General features: G+C 28.8%; 1 protein-coding gene across 1 annotated transcript; it reads right to left on the bottom strand.

The window, feature by feature from the left end:
* Positions 1-5,247: 5,247 nt before the first annotated feature.
* On the bottom strand, positions 5,248-11,716 carry LOC129958959 (achaete-scute homolog 1a-like). Its single transcript, XM_056071714.1, has 2 exons — positions 10,817-11,716; positions 5,248-6,072 (listed from the first exon to the last, which is right to left on the bottom strand). Exons 1-2 carry the CDS (start codon positions 11,525-11,527, stop codon positions 6,004-6,006), a joined length of 780 nt encoding a protein of 259 aa, XP_055927689.1. The 5' UTR covers positions 11,528-11,716; the 3' UTR covers positions 5,248-6,003.
* Between the last annotated feature and the right edge of the window lie 10,260 nt (positions 11,717-21,976).

Here is a 21,976-nt window from a genome sequence, read left to right on the forward strand (position 1 = left end):
ATAAGACAACCAACAGTTGGCCTCGTGTGAACACTGCTTCAGGAAGATATGTGTCTATTCAAACATCTTATCCCAGCTTATCGCAAAATGAATTTTTTACTCTTTCACTAGAGAAATGAATATTTAATTTCAAGAAATGTTTGGTTCTGTTTCGAAATGGGAATCACATGAATTACATTTTAAAGAAAGAAATCTTGATTGTTTCGCGATTATGCGCAGTTCAAGTCCAGATGAATAAATTATCATTCAAGCAGAAAGTTTTGCAGAAATTATTGAACTATCGTCTTTTATGTAACATCTGAGATAGTAAGTGTCTTCATCATCATTATTTAAAGAAGTGTATTAAGTTTCGGTCCAAAATGTTAATTTTAATTATAAAAGACACTTATATATTAGAAATAATCCTACAAACATCGTAAGGCTAGGAAAAGTAGTACAATATAGTCCAATCACCCCCAGATAGTATAACATGTTGTACAATATTGTACGACATTATGCAATGTATATGATATTATGAACATTAAATATCATACAATATTCATTATTTGTAAAAAAAAAAAAAAAAAATCAATTTTTTCCATGAGGTTATATTTCCATCTTGTCACAAGCATAATACATTATATTTTTAGAATCACTCATTTTTATTTTATTTTTACAGAATTATATGTACAAATACAAAAGAAAGCTGTGACAGCAGAGAGTACTGATTAAATATGAAAATTAAAATTTAAAAAAGCAGATTAGCCCCTTTTAGAAACTTCAGTTAGAAATTTCGATAAATAGTTGTTAGAATTTCCTAGCAAAATTCATTTATCAAATAGCGCAGGAAATTGGCGAGAAATCAGCTGCATTTTGTTTAATTATTTGTAGAGATAATCATTCATTGATTACTCCAACCCGCCCTGAGGCATACAGATAAATCTGAATGACTGGACCGCCATGACAAGATTTGCGGGAACTGAGGTTGAGTCTTAAGGGCCATCACCGGTCGCGGTTCAACCTTTCCCGCGGGAAGCCCGTCCCGTCATCGGTAGGGGGTAGTCGACCCACACCATGTTTGTACCCACATAGGAGGCGAGAACCAACCACTATGCTGGAAGCTGCTCATCCTCATATCTGAGGTACCCTCCCCATAGGGTATATTTGTAGAGATAAAACTCGTTTTTCCCAAATGCTTATTAGACTAAGAATCTTAATATAAAATGATATTGATTAAAATTTTTCAAACATGGAAAGGATCTCAATAGGAATATCGGTAAAATTAGCACTCCATTTTTCAGAACTATTTTGGAATGGAAATCTTACGTCTAGCCTGTAATTTAAGGACAGCAGTGTCTGAGCTGAGACTCAATTCTTTAAACTTCCACATTATGCAAATGTGACGATGTTTAAACCACAATACATTTAAAATACGCTTCATCGAAATGAACGGTGCATTTTTGGTAAAATTACTAGGTCGCTAAGAACACGCAATCGTCTGCTAAGATGCCTAATTTTTGCTGGGGACGCGTTGGCCTAGAGGTAAGGTCTCGGCTTAGGAACCGGAGGGTTTCAAGTTGGAGACCTGATTTCACCGAAGAACCGTCAGGCAAGGTGGCCTGGTGCACGTTAAATCCACCGGACCCAAACGTCCACCCTGTGTAAGCTTGGAGAGGGGGGTGCCAGCTCTCCCTGGTCTTTTGGACACGCTTCAAAATTAAGAGGTCCGTTCCAAAATAGCCCTAGTTAGCTTAAAAAAACGGGACGTTCATATAATTAAACTAAGCCTAGATTTTGCGTAGCTTAGTTTAGCTACTGCTGCTATTCTGTTTGTATCACAAACAGAAGAGAAAACTATCCATTATCCCTGGGCTGAATATCTGACGTTGTTAATCCTAAAATATGGTTGAAAAGGTTTCAGTCACGAATAAATGCTTTAATACACACATGCGCGCGCACTTAAACATGCAGAAAAAACGGCATTTAAAAAAAAAAAAAATCAAAATGTAAATCCAATAAACTTGTAAGTATAGACTTTCTACCGTTTATTAAGTTATAATTTTTATATTGTGTTATGCCTTTAATGTAAATAAAAACTGTTCCAACCTTATTATCATGTTGATTTTTGCACTTCTCGGTCATTCTGTGGAAGATTATCTATGGTTGCTATTATGTGACCAAGCCATTCATTAATTCGGATAACATTAGACTGGATGACAATTCAGTCGATTAAGTGTTAATGTTTAAGTTAAGTGTTAAAAATTAAGTGTTTTTATGATGACACTTATACGTATTTAACCGCGCTTAATCGTTCTAGCATTTTTACGCTTCACACATTGCAATGAATAAGGGCAATCCCACACCGAGGTGGGTCAGGGATCTACTCCTGTTAACTTCGAAAACCAGATATTTTTTAATGATTTTACTTTAACATTTATATAAATAGTTTGTAAGTAACAAACATTACGACAACTTAATTAGCGAAACGTAGAATTGTGAATCAAATTCAACAAGAGTCGTTTCAATATCTGGTATATAAAATGCTTGAATTTAAAAAGTAGTTTAAGATCAAAAGGTAAAAAGAAAATTACAGTAGTTTTTAGTACATTCTAACATTCAAATGTAAAACTTGCCAAGGCTTAAGAATGGAGGCTTGCTAAATAAATTGGACGACATTGATCTGCAAGCGAATTTGAAAATATGGGGAAAAACTGTTGAAAATAATGTTTTTGAAATATAAACCTTCACTGATTTTAATTTCAGTGCTTTCGAGTACATGATCCTTGTAAAGAAAAAAATTATATTAACATGAAAACACCGAAGAATCCCCCTCGAAGTTGGCCAGTAGGCATTTGCGTACATTGCCTATTTGATCTTCCTGCACTGATTTAAAGACTTCTCACTTAAACGGTAGAATTGATTCCAATGAAAATTTCTTGATACCTGCTGTAAATGAAAGAGGGAGACTGCTATTAAAACGAAATGAAATAAATCCATTTCAATAAAATTCAGTGTATTTAAAAGATATGATAAAAATTTAATAATTATTGTCCTTTTAATTAACAGAAACTGAACAGCTCAGTTTATAATGAAATATTTCAGAGAAATTCTATTGAATTTAATATTGCAAAAAAGTATAATACAAATATCTGATTTTATTAGTTCCCTTTTAAACGAACTTCAAAATGTTTTATTTACATTAAATATGAGGAATGTTGGTTATAGATTACAATGGAACCAGTGATATCCTCATTTTTAGTTATTCCTTTTTGGTTTTGAATTTGTAAACTGGAATTCTGCTTTGCAGACAAATCCTTCTCTAAAAATAAGCAATACCGGTGTTGATCTTTTGCGTAAATTAAGAACATATAATTAAATGAAGAACTTGTATGAAATGTTGGGAAACAGCACATGTTCAAAACTATAATTATCATGAAGATAGTCTGAAACTTTCTGTTCACATTGGATGAAAGTTATTGGCCAGTAAATATCTATCATCTTAAACAATGAACAGTTTTTTATGCTTCTTTGGAGCAAAAACATGGAAAAAAAATATTTTCTGCATAAACTTAAAAGTTACGAATGTGTTAATAGAAGTTTGCGTGCATAAAAGATTATAAATTAAATACGCACCGATATTTTGATTATTTCTGTGGTTGATGAGTGAAAAAAAAAAATATTAACTAGAAAATGAGGCAGTTGAAAACAAGAATTCTAAGTACGATCTTTAACCTTGAAGTTAAAGGGTGGTATATAAGTTCTTTGGTACTGCCTCTCTCATTAGAAACAAATCAATATAAGTCAAGTGCTTGCTTTTTTCTGTAACATTAGTTTTCCTAGAAATTTCCTTCAGGCTATGGAGCATTTTTAAAGCTTGTAATTTTATTGACAAGGACACTAACTTTTTAAGGTTATCAATTCCTAAGAAATGTAAATGGTACGATAAAACTCCCAAAGTGTCATTCGAACATTTTATCTCCCTCTGTGGTTGTCCTGGGGCAAGAACCATTTCAAGAGAGAGTTCAGCCCACAAATTATAGCAAATCAGATCATTCATTATTCTGGATTGTTCATATTAGTTTTTAGTTTCACCTATTATAGCTATAAATCTTCGTAATAATACCCTTCGGGTTTGAATGAATGATCATCAACATGGCTCAATTAAAACTTGTGTTTTGTAAAACAAATTGGATTTCAAGTAATCCCAATTTTAATTTCGTTGAATATTGCTCTTTTTTCTTATTTTCCTGATTGAAAACGACGTCCAGTATTTGCTTTTGAATATGAATGTTGTCAGCGATATAAAATGTAACTATACTTTGAAATCAACCATTGAATGGCAAATTGTACTTTTTACTTTTAATTTTCAGTTATGTAAAAAAGATATGTTCCTGTTTTAATGAAAAGCAAGTTAAATATTTCCAAAGAGGAATAGCACAGTTCGAAAGAATTGAGAATTTGATTACAGAATTCAGACAATTATCTAAATTTTTTTCAGGTAAGATAAATAGTATTTCTGTGTCATTGAAATATTCTTTCAATCATTCATTTTTTAGGGAGGTATTAGTTCTAATTGCAGAAGGGGTTGCAAATTCTAATATATTTCATTTCTGTTACAAAAAAACAAAAAAAAAAAGTCTGAGCTTTCGCATTTAAATTTGTTTTATGTAAAACCTACCATTTTCCTAATTGGTTTAATTTCTAATTAAATACAACATTATCAAAAATAATTTTTTTCCAAAATTTTTATATTATTTAGTGGAGTCAGTTTTAACATATTTGTTTGAATATGTTTCAGTTTAAAACTTTAAGAATAAATCTTGTGTTTCATAATCTTTGTCAAAAAGCAATAACTTTTCGGATATTTTTTAGATATTCTGAATATTTGTGAATAATATGTAAAAAAAAGATATAGCAATTTCTGCAAGTTATGGTACTTACGAATAATTAAATAACAATTCTTTACAATGTTCTATTACATTCTTTATAATTTGTATACTTTTCAAAGTAGGTTAATAAAATTAGATTATATGGGATTTGTCGACAATATAAAGTCAAGCATATTATTATAAAAATGAATTCCTAGTTGCTTAGATTAAAAGATATAATCAAAAGAAAACACCAGAGAATTACTACTTCTTCAGTTTTTATTTATGAAAGCTTTTTATTTGAAAAAAAAAAAAAAAAACATAGAACAAATTACAATCACGTGTTCACATTCTTTTCAAGCGCTCTGTGAAAGTATTTGAGGAATATGTACACTTTAAGAAACTTAAGTACTGTTTTAAATAACAATCGGAGAAATGAGGTAGAACAAAAGAAAGCTAAAAAATACCCGAATATGTTCTAAAATTCAATGTCACATAAATTCCAAATAATCTTGACACAATTACAAAACAACTGGAAAGTAAATGATAAAAAGAGATATTAAAATAAGTTAAAATTTTGCTCATTAAAATCAACATGGGATTGCGATATAAACAAAAACATAGTTCGCTTTGAAATTTCTTTTTCCAACTTCATCATTGTTATTCTGATTCTATGACTAAGGTATATTATATTCAAAGGTATACTATACATTAAGGTATACTATATTCAAAAATTTAAATTTTACAATATCTTACAGAAAAAAATTTTGGAGCGAGAACATTATCAAAAATCATTTCCAAATGTTTCCAAAATATTCCCAAAATTGCTTTAACTTGTGCAGATGATGAGCAAAGCTTGTCGCATTTCAAAACTGAAGCGCTATCTTTAGATATTTTTTAAAAAGCAGGAAATGATTTTCTTCTTATTTAATGCTAACCAAAAAATAATTAAAGTATTTTTTTCTCAATATATTGCAAACAGCAAGTAAGAAAAAATAGAGTATGCTGAAAAAAAATGGAATCAAGAATTTATTGTCTTGAAAGTCTGGTATTGAATGCCCAATAGCACTAGAAAATGTTGGCAATTTGAAGATATAATTCCCTATGTCCAAGTTGCAATGACTGTATTGTTTTCATTTTAATCGCCGAAATCGCATTAACTCGGTAGAGTGCCAGAATAGTCTTGATTGTAAGGCATGTATGCCCAATAATTTGATTCACAACCCTGAAAAAGAAATAAAAATATATTAAACAAAAATTAAAGTGACAGAAATGTGAAATTCAAATTTATTATATTCATTTTAATCAGCGGTATAAAATGAAAATTTAAAAAAAATCAGTGTATTAGCAGTCGATTTATTTTTAATGCTTAAGTTCAATTGATTTAATTCAAAGATTAAAGTTTAATATTTACTGAAATAAGTTGATTGAATGTTATTTCAAAATTAGCGTTCCAGCCTGTCAAATTCCATTCTCATAAACTCTTTTTAATGAATATAAAATCTTATTTGCAAAATTTAGATTGTTCCTTTCTGTGTGTATCCTGAGAATTTTGATTGCAGTCATGTCTTTTTTGTTGGAAGTGAAACTGCATTTCTAGAATAGCTGAAAATGAATTTTGAATATGGCTTTATCCGAGAGGATTTAACACCAAGGTTTCCTTTACAGAAAAAAGTATGACATAAATTTATGTCATAGAAATCTATTTTTGCCATAGTAATAAATTCAATGTAAATTTGAAATGATAAATCAATTCCTTTTATCTTCAATAGATTACATTTGCATAATATTGTCAATTGTATAATTATACTATGGCATAACGCACATATTTAGAACATGCGAGTAAAAATAATTAAAAAAATTTAATGCACAAAATTTCAAATTTTCTACTTATTTCAAGAAGAATATTAACTGGAGTCTCACATCTATCAATTTCATCAGCGCTGTCAAATCTGATTACATATTCGACACGAGGGAAATGATTGAGTATATTAAATTACTTAAGACAACGAATCTTAATTGACATTCTTCATAGCACACAACTGAATGTGATGATTACAATAATAGATTCCCGTGAGCAATGGCCATTAGAGAGGCCACTATGAATCATAGTTTTTTTATACACGATAAAATCTGATTACGATCGACATAGTGAAATCGAGATGAAAAAAAAAGATAAAAGAAAGAGCGAGAAGGTATGAATAAAATGAACATCACTCATCCAAAGAAAAAGCAGTGGCAGGCTATTTTCTGAGCATTAAGTTGTTCGCGTCAATTGATAGAGAATTGTTACAAGAACAGTAGATACAAGTTCATTTAGAATGACAGGAAACAAGTATCGTAATATCAAAGGAAAACGCTGACAAAACAAAGTTATAATGCGTTTTAAGAATTTCCTTCGACTATAATTCGGCTTGTTTTGAATTGATGAAATACTTCTAAAATTAATTTAAAAAAAAATTTGTGTGGACGATTTACAAAAAAAAAAAAAAAAAAAAAGCTAAATATTTAATTTTGTTAGTTTTCTCTTCTACATACCGAAATTAGTGCTGAACTAAATTCTTCGCTGCCGATAATAAACAAGTACAACTCGTAAATATGATTTTACAATTTAAATCTTTAGAATCTACTATATTTTTTAAATGTAAATGGGAAACACATATCAATTTTCTATCTACAGACAAATGCATAGAACTTTCTAAGTGTAAGAAAATTAAAATTATGACTTTTAAATGTAAGAAAGTAGCAACTTAGTTAGAGAATTATTTTCAAAAATTAATTCTTAATGAATTGAATAACGAATACTTTTTATAGGTTAAAATAAAGCTAAGAAATCAAAGAACAAATACATAGAATAAAAGCAACAGAAAATAATTCTGAAACGAGGATCAGTTGAATGCGTTATACAAATAATGAAATCTATTGAGCAAGAAGGGGCCGCTTTGGTAGTTTTTCTAGTAAACTATTTAATTTTATAATAATATAAAAACATTTTGATAAATCTGTAATAGGAAATTGCATGCATACCTTGATAAATGTAAATTTCAATAACTTTTATCGATTATTTTATGATAAAGTAAGTTTCGTAACTGATTGCTAATTCAAGACAATAAATTTATTTTATTCATATTATATTTTCACTGTAATTTCATAACTTTTTCTTAATTATTCTTTTATCTCATTGTACTTTTCTTATTAATATTTATTATGTACAGCACCTTGGATTCAAAGTAATTAAATTGTCCTTGTTAATTTTTTAATAAACAGGAAACTGAATTCTTACCAGATAAATGTAGGGAATAATAATGGGAAGTTTACAAAATGCAGTGGAACTGCATGGTTATTGCTTTATTCAAAGCCAAGACCCAATGATTTAAGAAAAATATTTAATTATATAATGTCTATATTTTCCGAGCAGATATAATAATAATAATATCCAGTTTTATAATAATTTAGAACTAAAAAATTTAACGAGATCAAACCTAATGATCGAAATAGAAACGTTATTTATATAGTCCTCAATGATGAACATAAAGTCATATATGTGTAATGTAATAAGTATAGTATATCCTATTAGATTCCTCTTGTGTTATTTTTTCAGACTCCATGCTCCTTTAAATAATTTTATATATTCCATACCAAAAATTAAGAAGGTCTCGAAACTATAGTGCAGTCAAAAAATTCATTGATTGTGGCTTCCATGTCTGAAACAGAATACTGAATCTTGTATGAAAATTGATATTGTCAGTTTCATTACTTCAGTACGTAAAAAAATTTAATTCTGAGTAGGATTATTTTACTTTAAGAATCTAAGATAAAAATAATTACATGACTTCATTTTAACTATCATAAACATCAGCAATGAATTTTTTAAAAAAAGGAATAGTTTCATATTGATTCAGAATTGCTAATCATACTATCACATTATTTGTCTTTAATAATTCTTGGACCTTATAAACGTTTTTAGTCTATATTCATTTTCAAAAATACTACATTAAGAATAAACTTGGTTTGAAAATTCAAATAAATATAATTTTCTGTGCCTTTCATTAGTTAATGAAAATCCAAGTAAACGACAAGGAAATTAAGTATAGGAGAGAAAAAAGTAGTTGCCTAAAAAGTAGTTGCGAATGTGATAAGATCTCTTAAACGTGTCGTCAAGTGGAATCTTAATTAGGGAGAAAGAAGTGACGTTTCACGTTCAAAAAGCAGCTCACATTTGCCGATAGTATTTAATGATGACATGATGGAGCTCAATATCTTTCCTACTTAGTGTTTAGATAATTAATGGGTTTAAACTTCCTGTGCTTTTCACTAAGATCTTTGTGCTTCGATGGAATGCAAATTACATAGATATTTAATAGAAAGAAAAGAGTGAACCATAAAATCCATCCAAGTCAAAATGAATATCTTTGAATATTACACTGGTTTTACTTCTTTTTATGCTTCGGAAAGAAATGAAAAAAAGAAAAAAATTAAAAATAAGCTACTTTAATTCATATTTCATTGGATATTTAGATATTGGATTGCAATTGAAAAAACTATGAGATTTATTCCGACTATTTTAATTTTAGTAATGTATAATTTTATCAGTTATTAATAAAAGAGTTGTTTCTCATATACATAGATACGAGTTCAAATTATATAAGCTTCCTAAATATTCAGTTTTATTGAAATGTCTGCTTTCAAAAGTATGAAAATCGATGCATTAATAAAACAGACAACCAAAAACATTTAAACTGATAGTTCATGTAAATCTTATGATGAATGACAGTTATGTATTTCGTCCTTCTTGATGTTTTTCATATTAATTTTATCGTAAGCATGCTGTCACATTTAGGCACAGAAATGGTGTTTGTAATTTTCATGAAACTATTGAGTTAGAAAAAAAAAAAAAAAACCATCGACTCGACTATAATGTGCTTTCTTGTTAACGATTAATTTAATAAAAAAACATGGTAGGCGATATGTTGGTGCATATATATAAACTGAAGACAGTTTTTCAAATATTATTTTTGAAAGATTAAAAACAATGTCTTCGAACTATGAAAAAAATATAAATAAAATTAATTATCTCTTTATTTTTATATTTTACCAGAAAGGACACATTTTAAAATTTAATCATTACTGTTAATTGTATTAACGTCAACAAATTTAATTGAAGGATCTTTACATTTTTTCTCCCTATACTGCAAAATGTAACAAGGTTTCAAATTTGTTCAAGCTGCATAATAAAATGTAAATTATTTAATTAAAAATATATTGCGTAGAAATTTGTTTCTAAAATAAGGTCTTCTTTAGCATTTACTTTAGATGCATGTGAACATTTTGTTCTAATGCTTATTTTGAATCTTATATTCAAATGAAAAATAATTGGAACAAAATCAAATTTAAATAATGAAAAATATAATTTATATTATAAAGAAGGGGGTATTTTAACCAAAAAAATTTTTAATTAAAAAAATAATGAATAAAAATGCAGGAAATGATCGCACATTTTTGCTGGAATGCTTCGCAATAAGCATTCACACTACATATATTGTGCATGGTACAATAATTTTAAAAAGTTAAGAACATATCTAGCTACTTTAAAAAATTTGTAATAACCACCTCAAAAACAGTTTTAAAAAAAACATCATACACTGGTATATATGGACGAATAGACATTTTTTTTTTTAATTTGTGAAGTTTCACTATGCATTGAATAAATTAATGCAATCAACATGCATTATGCAACATTGGATCCTTTCTGTTATTATTCGTGACATGCATTATTAGATATCTAATATACTCAATTTGATAAATGAATGATTATAACGAACATATTTTATTCGGAATAAAATTAAGAATACTTCACAATGCACATCAAAATAAGCAGAATTAAATAAAGATTAAAAAATATTATGATGTGCACCGCTTTTTATTTATTTAAAGTTTTTAAAATAATCAGTTGCTCAAAAAATACTAACCGTACTAAGCGAGCCCCAGACTTGTCCTTCATTTTCCTTATTGACAACATCCACATCTGATTCCAAATATTCTTCAAATTCGGGAAATTCAGAATCGTCTCTTTCTTCCTTAACAGCCCTGGAGTCGTCATCATCATCGAAATCATCATCGTCATCATCATCAGGAGAAGTCACGCTTTCGCTTCGTAGACGACTATAATGTTGGATTGGCTCGGAAGACAGCGCGGGATTCTCTCCTTGTTTCAATAAAGCTTGAAGTCCATTAATGTATTCTATAGCTCGATGTAAAGTCTTTACTTTGGAAAGTCTCTTGTTGCGATTTTCAATGGGCACACACTTTCTTAACTTAGCAAAGGCGCTATTAACTGCTTCAACTCTTCTCCTTTCTCTGGCATTTCTTCTGGCCACCAAATGAGGAGGTTTGTCTTTATGAGGAACATGTTTGTAGCTGGGTTTGGTGTTTTTTCTAGAGTTCTTGCGTCTGACAGCAGGACTATTGGCTAGTTCATTCGGCGGTGGATTAGGAAACATTTTTGATGCGTTGTAAGGGTTTATTTGTGGGGAAAATAATTTAAACGGACTTTGAGGAGAACTTGGATGTGGCGCCCATGGCAGGGGTAACATGGAAGATGAAGAAAATGGGCAGTGGACATATTCGTTTGCGATGGACATCGATACACTATGTGACACCATGATCTCACGTAGGTCCATTGAAGTTTAAATCCTAGTTCATAATATTATTTTCATTGGGGAGAACTTTTTCATAGATTGAAGATAACAAATCTGTTAACGGATTGAAAAACTTGAAATAAGAATGAAAATGCAGCGAAATAATCAGTTCATCTTAAAATGAGATTTTAGAAATTGAGATGAGAGAAGAGAGAGATCGACTACCCACACAAGTTCCTCTTTGGCATCTGTCCTACGACTTCTTTAGTTCTCCACCTTTTATCTCTAAAAACGCTCGTGCCACCTGATCGGTTCGCCACGCCCCTCATTCCCCCCGATCTGCCAATCAGGCGACTCGACTTGGGAGCGGGCACGGGGGAAATCTCTGTTCGAAGCCGAGAGGAGACAAGATGCTGGTGAATACGTACGGCATCGGACTGAAATACTTTTTTTCTATCCATTTTTTCAAACATTTTGCACATTAGGAGTGAATTTTCTTTTTCTTTTAAGTTTCTTGAAGCGCAAATGTGAAATCATTAAAAATATAGAGGCATAAAAAAAATTTGATCAGTCATTTTTAGGTGAAAAATACTATGCATTTCAAAATGATCTTTACTAAATGCAATAAAATGAATCATGTATGTCTGTTAAATTGATTTAAAAAATGTCAAAAACTTCTACTCTGTCTAAGAAAATCCTTCCTTTTGATGAACAATTATATTTTTTTATTCTTTATTTACTATTAATAAATGATGTGTCTGTAGCTCTTGGCGACATATATCGATATAATTATATTTGGATTACATTTTAGTCGATTTTTGGACTTTAGAACATTTATGAATATAAATCTATTCCACAGTAGCATATTAAAATATTCTCCAGAAGAATCTAAATAAAGAAAAAATACGAATTTACTATAGTTTAGGGATTATAAAACATAAAATGTCATCCATAATATGATTGATTTTATTTATTTTAACAATTCAATATGTACTATCGTACTATATTACCCAACTATTCGCACTATTCATTGGGTACATTTGTACAGAAGATTTATTTTCCTTTTTCATTTTTATTATTATTTTAGTGTGTTTTTCTTCTCTTAATTAACGTAATATGAAATTTCATTAAGCTTGAAATAATTTTAGTAAAATACCTGAAATCGTTTTAAATAATAAGATAATAAATCTCAACCTGCATCTGAAATATCAGTTGATGAGATTTTATTTGTTTTTATGTAAATAAACGGAACACAACTAAAAATCGAATTCTCTATTCAAATTTTGTTATCGTTAGAGCAGTAATTAATCAGAAACCTCTTTTATAATAACATAATTATACTTTGAATACTAATATTCGCATTTATGGAAAATTTAATAGAAATTCTAGGTAGTTTTTAATTCTACTGCTTTGCAGAAAATTGTGATTTTTACCGAATATGCAATATAAACTAAAGATATTCACTTTAAATTATTCACCAAAATAATAAAAACCATACATCATCTGATTGGCATAGCATGAGATATGAATTTTTCATCATAAAATCTCAAGCACAATTGTAGAAATCCGACAGATATTTCTGAACAATATTTGTATTCGTTCAAACTCTGATCAAATCCTATGTAAAATATAGCATTATTAGAAATCTTGTTCCTCTATATAAAAAGTACTTCACGATTGATTAATTTTTTTTCAATGTGTCTTCAGAGCCATTACTTGCATAAGGTTTTGGAACCATCTTCCTTCTAAACATACAGATATGATGTAATTGAAAGATACGTGAAAATCAACAAAAGAATCGAATTCATTATCAAGCCTTTTATTTTCTTTGTTCGCTTTGTCAGCACGGCCGATAAAATAAAATAGACTATTTTTTCAGCTGGACAATCCCCCAGACGAATGGCAGATGTATTGAGGTTTATTTTTTTCTTTGTTTTTCTAATGAGAAAACCGTTGCTAATCTATAAGCTGTAGGTTAATAATTTCATATTATTATTATTTTTTGTTGGGCTGATGCATATTCACTCAAGCTTCTGAAGCGATATGAGCGCTGACGCGCAAAAATTTTGGAGGGAGGAATTAATTAACTGCTCCAGAACTTTTATTCAATATATCAATTGGATTGAGAGCTAACCAACGTCCATTCTTTCATTTAATTTGCCGTTATGTGATACTGTTTGAGTGCATGTTTTTATGCGGGTTGATAGTTTTCGTTTTGATGCTTATTATTGCGAACATACACATACATAAATGCATTAGAATGGTTTTAATAATTAAAAATCCAAAATTAAATAAATTTTTGATAATACATTTTATGAATTAAATAGTATCATATTTAACCGCTTAACTGTTTTGCCCGTATGCCATACGTGCCTCTATTTATCGAATTTTGATATTCTAAGCAAAAAATAAAACAGCCATAACGATTATAATTCAATATTAATATTACTTCGAATACATAGATAAGTCAAGTATTCAATAGTTTTCCATTTGAACCAAAATAAGAAAATATTTTCAAAATAGAAGGCTTCATCTTATTAGATAGTAAAGAAAATAAAATAGTTAAGGGGTTAAAATAGAGTATTTACTATCCGAGCTGATTGGGATCTTTGCCTGATTTATGATGAATAATTTTATATCTCTAACACCGTTATAGTATTAAAAAAAATTGATGCTTTTCTTTGATCATTGATGCATTTTTGATAAAAACGGAGATATTTGACCAAACTTAATTTTCCTTCTGTTCATGTCTCAAGTTCAATTTCATAATGATTAAATGTCCATTAATTAAATTCAATTATTAATTAAAAATAATTATTAATTAAATAATTCATAACTCATAATAATGCCTGCCTAACCGAAATTTATTTCATAATGTTTCTTGTCACATTCGAAAATATATTATATGCTTCTGTAGTTTAATTTATTAATTTTTGTATTAAATTTTATTTATTTAAAAGTTATATGTAGATTATTCTACAGCAAAGAAAAGACATTTTAAACAAAGCGAAACACCAACTTTCCAGGTTCTCGGTATAATGCATGTACATATCTCACTGAAGAAAAGCCTACAATGCAACAAGCCAAATATATGTCTTTCTTAATATTTAGAATAAAATTCGATTCCGATTTGAAGCTATTTAAAACTTTAATGGATGGAAGACTATCATAAAAACATTTCAATTTATGGTTATTCATCTTTTTCTTATTTTCTCTTTTGTTGTGCATGTTGCTTAAGTGCTGATCATGGTTTTAACAAAGAGCTTTTTAAAAGTTGCTGAAAATTGAACCGTTTTCTTAAAAATGAAAAAGTACTATAAATCTATCATTTACATAACTGTACCTTTTCAGGAAAATGTATCAAACACATGTACGCAAATGCGCACACACATGCATACACACACTTATTTTATAGCATATGATTTATTGCTAATAGAGCTTTTCTGGCATTAGAGTGGTGTATGAGTCTAATGGCTAGTACAATAATTTTACTTTGCCATTAGAAATTATTTAATTAAACTAGTTGTATATCACAAATGAATTACACAAAGAAAATATGTAATATTCATAAGCTATAAAATCACGTACTAATTTTTTATAAAGTAAAATTCTTGATTTAAAAAGTTATTTGAATATAATGATCTAATTCAAAAGGATAAAAGGACACGGTTTAAAGGCTTGATAAAATAATGAAATAGGTTTAACTTAAATTTCATCAGTGAAAACCACTGTTGCAAATCATATTTATAAATATATTTAAAAAATCTTTAAAATTGTAGAAAAATTGAATATTAACTAAATTTATATCAGTGATAAGATAATTTTTGCAGTTTTTAAATGGTGTGAAAATATTTTTTGTGGGATAATATTTTGAGAATTATCACTAAAAATGTTGAAACTGGTTTGCTTTTCAATCAATTAAAATTATTATTAGAGATACGAAAAAAAATCGCTTTGAGGTTCCCATTTTCATTTTCTAAAGCATTTTGGGCCAAATTTGGCAGACAAACACAAGCTTTCTTTTTATTATTGATGGCACATCGATAATTAAATGTTGCATCTAAAAGTCTTTTTGAAGTTATATCAACAAAACATCTAATAACAAATTTCATAAAATCGTTTTGGAAGTTTTTAATGCAATTTTGTTAAAACCTCTCCAGAAAATTTGATATATTTTAATTTTAACTTATTGGAAAGGGTCTAAATAAGAAATTCGAACAGTTATTCGGATGGAAATTTTCATACATTAGAAAACACATGAAACAATTGTGCATTTCTTTGATCTCGTTGTTAAAATATAAATATCAAATGTATTCAACCACTTAAATAAAAACATGTATTTCAACAATAATATATATATATATATATATATATATATATATATATATATATATATATATATATATATATATATATATATATATATATATATATATATATATATATATATATATATATATTCATTACTTTTTTATCCACCGAAACCTTAAATATTGTTTACTTGGAAACTGCCACACTTTACTCTTTACCAAACAATCAAAAATATTTCAATATACAATGAAAAGAAACAATAATTTATTCTATTTTTGTACCGAAGTTCAGAAGAAGCTGGTATCAATCCGTATGAAAATGAAGACAATATCATTTTATCTATATATACATCACGAGGAATTTTGAGTTAATCGATATATTGCTATCCCTTTTCTAAAAAGGGTTAGGAGGATCACGCTCCTGGTCCCATTTGCCAAATGAGGTGCAGGTTCTTTTTATTAAAAGGCCTAAATGGACATCCAATTTTACGGAGGGGGTTTTAGTAATCGGAACTTTGTAACATAAAACTTCTTGTTACTTTGGTTTCAGGAGCCGAGTTCAAATTAGCTTCCAGATTCTAAAAAGGACTCTATCCGATATGTTTTCCCTCCCTTGATTGGAACCACATTAGATTGAAGGACCTGAAATTATATATATATACACACATACACTTTTAAATATAACTAATTAATTCCGTCCCTGATTCGAGGAATCTAAGGCATTTGCTTTATATGCTGTACTCTAGTTATGGTTCATCAGCGAAAATTGGAGGATTTACTAATTTTTTAAATAAGAAATCTTTTTGAAACTTCAAATTCAATCTTACGCCAATTAGAGTTATATTTCGAACTAATTATATTATACAGAATTATCGCATTGCAATCGAAACGAAAATAAAATTTTGGATCTTAGCAACAATCGGCAACATTACAGTGTCTCCAATTGGAGCCAAATATTTATTCCGATGTTTATTGATTCTTCAAATAACAACTATTATCTGTTCAGAATAATTGACCTGTTAAGAATCTTTTTCAAAAATTTCTATTAGAGAAAAAAGGAAAACTAATATATTGGATTGCTAATAATTACTGCAGCAATGTGTAGATCAATCTAAATAAATTCCATAAGTTTGAATTTATATACTGCTTATATTAAAAAAAAAAAAATACATTTGAATACTTTGTTTAATGTGGTCTGAATTAAACATTTAAAGAAAATATTTTAAAAAGGGGCAATTTCTAAGTTTAAATTCAAGATTACTTTCTTACAAAGTTCATTCAGAATCTTTAACTTAGAAGGCTATTAGAAAGAGATTATCGAGACACATCATAATTTTAAAAATAAGAACCTATTATAAATATTATTTACAGTGAAATTAATATTTCGATATGTTACCAATTTTGCAGACATTCTTTCATTTTTATATGTCACATACTAAAACTGCTATTACTGATTATAGAATACCATTATCTATGTCATTTCAATTCCGAAATAAAATTTTAAAGCTGTATCTGCATATTTTTATATTTAATGAAACTTTGAAAGTTATTTAATTGGTCAAGTCAAACCTTAAAATCAATGCCACAATAATCTTGCAGAAATATAATACTCAGAATCTGCTACTTGAAATACGAAAATTTCGGCAATCAGTCTTTTTTTAGACAATTAAAGCTGAAATAACAGAAATCTATTTATCATTTGTTAGGTCTAGGTATATTTATTGTTCTTTAAAGTTTTGAATACTGTTTAGAAGTTTAGTTTGCTTATAGCATTAGCAACCCAACTTCAGTTTGTTTAAACATAACATTTGCATCGCATCTGCGCTTATCTTCTATAAATATATGCATATCAGCTGCTTTACCAGTCCAAGTTTCAAACTTCGAAATAGAAAACGATTCAAACATAGGATTAAAAGAAAAAAAAAATGTAGTCATAGCTGATTTAGCAAAATTAAGCCACGCCTTTCAAAGATTCTATGAATAATTTTGGCTGCAACAATAGTGGATGATGTTATTTTAAAACCAATCCGATTTTTTTTGTTCAGATTTATAACAAATGTAGTATTGACTAAATGTGTAATTTATATAATTTAACGCGACGTTATTTTTTTATTCTATTGTTTATTTTCTGCTTAGATATACTGCAGATTTAGTCTTAACAAAATGCGTAACTTATAACGCTTTTAATTCTAACTTTTTTTTTTTTTTGAAAGCTAGTGTCATCAAGAAACCCCAGATTTTTGATCATCGTCCTATATTGATAATGTATTTATTTATTCTGAATTTGAACGAGATGTCTCGAATTGTTCCATGTTTATTTTCTCGTATACGAAATACTGTAATTGTCAAAAAATTCGAATTAGAGATTTTGATGAGTCTCCTTTTTCCAAACTCCCAGAGTCCAAAAAAGAAATTTGTGAAATTATGTTTGTCTGTATACGATAACTCAAAAATGCTTTGTTAGATGGACGGAATTTGGTATATGGTCTTTATAAATAAAAACAAAACAAACAAACGAAAAAAAAATCTATTTAGAGGAAGTTCTCTAAATAAGCTTTAAAAAGTCGTTCAAAATACATATTCGATTTTCGGGTATTTGTATAATAACCGCATCGTATGTATGAAATTTGGAACCAAATCTAATAGAGGGTTGATTGTCGGTCTGTACTTTCACACGCATGTAAACGCAGTAATTAAATAAATGGAATTTTTTATGTGATCTTGTGACTACAATTGTAATTCTATGTAATTTTTTTTTCAATTAGACCGAAAAAAAAAAGACGTCCACAATACAAATTGGATTTTAGGACACTTGTGTATTAACCGCACACCAGGGACTAATTGCCAAAGATCACACTATAAATTCAGTAAAAATGCTAAAGTGATTTAATTGATTAAAATGATGGAATTGTTTTAATTATTAATTAAATTATTTCTGTTGATAAAAAAAGTATTTCCTCAAAACATAAAGACGTAAAAATAAATTGGAAATTAATTCAGGATATGAAGGGTTAAATACAAGGCTTTTCCTTCTTATTTACAATTCATTTTACAATACTTTACAATCTGACCCCGGTTCAAAATTACTATGTTCGTGTTAAAATAACCCTTGTGTTGCTTTAAAAACGGGACGTTAATATAACTAAACTAAATTAAACTAGCCTTGCCAGGTCTCAAGAATTTTTCGTGGCCAACTTTTTAAAAAGAATATTTATTACCTCATAACAGTAAAATAAATAAGAAAAGAAAATATTAACTAATAATAAAAAGAAACAAGATTTAAAGTATTTTTCAATTAATTTTAATGAAGCATTCTATATCAAAATGGTTGATTTAACTACTGGCGTATAAAAATGATAAAAAATTTAGAAGTTGACAACTATGTGAAAATTTTTGTTATACTACAGTTGCTGCAACTTAATTGCAGAGAGTTGTGAATTACAATTCAAGTTTGGTTTGCTCATTTTAGTCGTTTTGTCTCGTTTTGGAAACAATACGAGTGCTACTTTAGAACGAGCCACCCAATTTTGAGCTGTGGTCAGAAGACAAGGAGCACACCTGATTTAACACCTCTTCCTCACACTTTCGCGCTTTACCAGCAGGAGGACTTTAACCCTGATATATGTTCATTAGGTGCACTTCAATTAATCGAATTAATTAACGTTTGGCCCCCAAATCCAAGACCATACCATGAGACTACCTGGCTCGCATAGATAAAAATGCTCGAACATATGTTTCTAGATTAATGCTCTACACTTGTTCTCCTATAACTAGAAAACAAACGACTCGACATTTTATTATGTAAAGAAGTTTGGAAAAAAAAAATCTGTTTCATTAATTACATTAACATTATAACTCCAATGACCGGCACTTTTTAAAACAGTATTTTTTATCAATTACGCAACAGTTCCATCTTACAGATAAGGTCTCCAAAATTCACCACTTAACTATCTGTAGATAGATCTCGAAGTCATTTTACGCAGATTATTTTACAAAATATTATCCGGAAATATTTCTTAGTATAATAATTTTTAACTCTGATCTCCTAAACCGGTTCAGATCTCCTATCGCGACACACTAAATGTTATTAATTATCGCTGATCGTGTTTTAGATAAGATTTGTTTATCTATGACTGGATTATCCCTGATGAAACGTCATTAGAGAAAAATTATCTATTTAAGGCATTAAAGCGGATCTTTGCCAGTAGCGTTGCCAACAAATTAATTAGAAGCACGAAAATTATCACGTAATATATCAAGATTTCAAGTAAACGGAGCTGTAACCGTATAAATACGACCTTTCAGACTGAAGAATTCGTTTCGTAATCTGTCTGTACTTTTCACCCCGCAGATTGGAGACACTGTGAACTTCGTCATAATAGTTTTTAATTTTTTTTTTATCACAAAAGAAAATGAGATAGTTAAGAAACAAAAAATTTCAAATAGTCCTTACGAAACTCATTTATTAAGGAAGACACTCTAACCGGAATCTAAGCCTGTTATGCAAGACTTACGGTCATGTTTCGTTTAGGATTGTTTCTGTTGGTCTTCAATTAAGGGGTAGAAAAATAGTTAAATTTTTTTCTCGATAAGTCATAGAAATATTTGTCGCATCCAAGATAATAATCTGAGATTCATTCATTTAAAGATTTTTCATTGCTAAAATGCTCAGTAATTTTTTTTTAATAAGCATTGCTATTATTTTTAAATGTTTACCAAACAAATATATTAATTTTTTTCATCAATTATTATTAAAATGTAGTAAAGAAGTTTCTCGTATACGTAGTATAGAGCGCCAAAAAATTCGAACTCGAGATTTTGATGAGTCTCCACGTTTTAAACCTCCCTAAGTTCAAAAATCATATATTTGGAAAGTGTCCGTCTGTCTGTGACAAAGATAACTAAAAAACGCTATAAGCTAGACTGATGAAATTTGGTATGTTGTCTACGAAATTTACAGATTTCTATCATATTTTAAGCAAAATTTGTTCAGAGGAAGTCCGGCTGTCTAGTTGTATGAATATGGATTAACGTGATAACTCCAAAATGAAGAGAGTTAGATACTAAAAATATTAAAACCAATAAATGGTTAACTGTCTGTCGGTCAGTACTTTCAGAATCTTGTTAATGCGATAGTTCAAAAACGCAATGATTTAAATATATCAATTTCGGTAAGGAATTTTGTGATTTCAAGTGCATTTTTGTGCCAAATCTTTTTCCAATCGATTGAAAAAAAAAAAAAAATGTGTCGAAAATCACAAATTCGATTTTTAAATACGATTAACTCCATCCCAGAGATAAAGCGTAAAAAAAATTGCCAAGGATGAAATTATAGATTCTGCAAAAATGCTAAGTTCACGGTAAAAGTTAATATTTCGTAATTATTGTACGTTGGGGTCATGTAAGGTACTCTCTGGCATAACAAGTTTATTAAAGAGTATGCGAGAAAGTTTTAGGGAGACCACTGCCACTGATTAATTATTATGATCAAAATCCACCGATTTGCCTATTTGAGAGATGGGGCACGGAGGTTTTGAACTCGAGGTTCTTAACCTCCGATATAACAAGTGATATGAGTATTGTCATGACATTGAGATTACTTAGCATGTTCTTGTGCATTATGAAGGTGCTTATCATTACATAGAGCTGTAAAATAATTATAAATAATTTTTCGAGATAGATAGTTAGTAAATTCATGTTAAAGAATGAATCAAATTTTGGAATTTGTTGTGCAATTTGAGGGAAGAAAAAAAAAAAAAAACTTGCAGTTAAATGTTTGATGATATCCGCATCTGCATTTGCAAAGAAAATGAAATTCATTTTTTATATTAATTTCTTTTTTTTTACTTCACAAAAAAAAATGAAACATATAGTAACCTGACATATTAATATCAGCAAAAATTAGAAACAAGTGATCATAGACAGAAAAAAATTTGTAAATATATAAACAATAAGTACTTAATAGCAGTAGAAGACTTTTTTTATAACCTTAAAATAATGAAATTAGATTACTTAGAAATGCGTGATGATAATAGCATTCATTTTTTTTTAATGTTTCTCTTACACAACACTACATTGACTCTAGACAAAACCTGGTTTTAAGTTTCGAGAAGCAAATGTTGGATTAATCCTCACTATTTCCAGGTTTTTTTTTTTTTTTTTTAATGAGCTTTGTGCATAC

Source organism: Argiope bruennichi, chromosome X1 (genome assembly GCF_947563725.1).
Source record: "Argiope bruennichi chromosome X1, qqArgBrue1.1, whole genome shotgun sequence".
NCBI lineage: Eukaryota > Metazoa > Arthropoda > Arachnida > Araneae > Araneidae > Argiope > Argiope bruennichi.

Coding starts and splice junctions, on each gene's coding strand:
- LOC129958959 (XM_056071714.1), bottom strand. CDS start 11,527: ATGGACCTACGTGAGATCATGGTGTCACATAGTGTATCGATGTCCATC. Junction 6,073..10,816: donor TCTGGGGCTCGCTTAGTACG/GTTAGTATTTTT, acceptor TTTCTTTTTCAG/GGTTGTGAATCAAATTATTG.